Source organism: Cephus cinctus, unplaced genomic scaffold, assembly GCF_000341935.2.
Source record: "Cephus cinctus unplaced genomic scaffold, Ccin1 Ccin1_contig_4009587, whole genome shotgun sequence".
In the NCBI taxonomy this organism is placed as follows: Eukaryota; Metazoa; Arthropoda; class Insecta; order Hymenoptera; family Cephidae; genus Cephus; species Cephus cinctus.
In genome coordinates this window covers 1-1,356 of record NW_014332675.1, presented here as the reverse complement: position 1 = coordinate 1,356, position 1,356 = coordinate 1, and the positions used below count along the sequence as shown (strand labels likewise).

Below are 1,356 nucleotides of genomic sequence, written 5' to 3'. Positions count from 1 at the left end.
CTTCATAACATTTATTATACATGTATTCTATCTTCAAGTAAAATGTGATCTTGAAACCTCTTATAGTCAGACCCATAGGAAGTACTCAAAGAAAGATTATATTATCTTTCAACATAAACTCTCTCAATAAAACTTATGTTTTATCTTATTAATACTATATAACAAAAGTTAAATCAAATCCAATACCTTGTAATAATGTGCCTTTTATAAAAACTATGTATAAAAAAATCACAGCTTAAAGAGTAAACTAACGTACAGAAATACAAGTAGCAATTTATTCCATTAAAGAGAACTGGGATATAACGTTTTTCTTTTAATGTGAGTTCTTAAATTTTTCAAGTGATTTACGAAAAGCGTATTAAGTCATAGCAGGTTTATTATTCACTCATTTTAACTATGTGATTCGTTAATGATATATTTGCATTTTCAAGATAAACAGTTTTGATATTAAGTGATATCAGAAGAATCAGGCCTTAATGTTTTTTTTAATCCTACCATAATATGAAAAACAAAGACATTGCATATAAAAAAAAAATTAATTATAAACCGTATCTTCTTTACTTTCATAGATAGAATTAGTAAAATTTTGTATATGCATATTTATAGCAAAAAAAAAATATTTACAAATATAGCTTGAAATTATTAAAATATTGCAGTTCTGTACAGTGCCCAAAAATCTATTAAAGTGAAATACATAACACTCCTTCTGTGACTGCCTTCAGGCAGAAGAACAGTCAGAGGTTAAAAATACATTGGAAATCCATATTCTACCCCTACAATGGTTGTATTAAATATAAATATAAATATAAAGCACATGTCTTGCTATCTTCTATTGCTATAAAAGTTTAAAATTAATCTAATTAAAATAAGATTTCATTACATACAACCTATGTACGTAAATATTTTTATGACATACCTGAAGTTTTCCAATAGAATTGAAAGCTGAATTTACGAAAGTCACCTCATGTGGTATAATATTAACACTTTTTATTTCACTAGATGGTACCACTGATTCCGATTTTTTAATAACCAATTCTTTGGATAATAAATTTAACATTGCCTGTGCTGCTTTGTGCTTAGCTTCTTTTTTTGACGAAGCAGTAGCTTCTACACTTTCACCGTTACATTCAACTCTTATAGTAAATGAAGATAGGTGAGTCCCACCACCATCATGGATTAATGTATAATTAGGTAATTGTTTCATCCCTTTCATCATAAATTCCTGGAGCATCGAAATGGAGGACTTACTCTCTCCCTATAAATGAAAATGTATAGATTAACTGCTATATTTCTATAGGTTTATATACAACTGTAACATGTAAATGTCTCTGATGCAATTCGTAAAAATTAATTATT

The 1,356-nt window shown here is 27.4% G+C and overlaps 1 protein-coding gene across 1 annotated transcript; it reads right to left on the bottom strand.

Annotated features, from left to right (window-relative positions):
• Positions 1-253: 253 nt before the first annotated feature.
• Positions 254-1,257, bottom strand: LOC107264925 (interferon-inducible double-stranded RNA-dependent protein kinase activator A homolog; the record flags this gene model as incomplete). Its single annotated transcript, XM_015734162.2, is given in 2 exon segments — positions 254-835; positions 917-1,257. Coding segments are annotated over 2 exon segments (347 nt in total), but the record flags the coding sequence as incomplete, so codon positions are not given.
• Between the last annotated feature and the right edge of the window lie 99 nt (positions 1,258-1,356).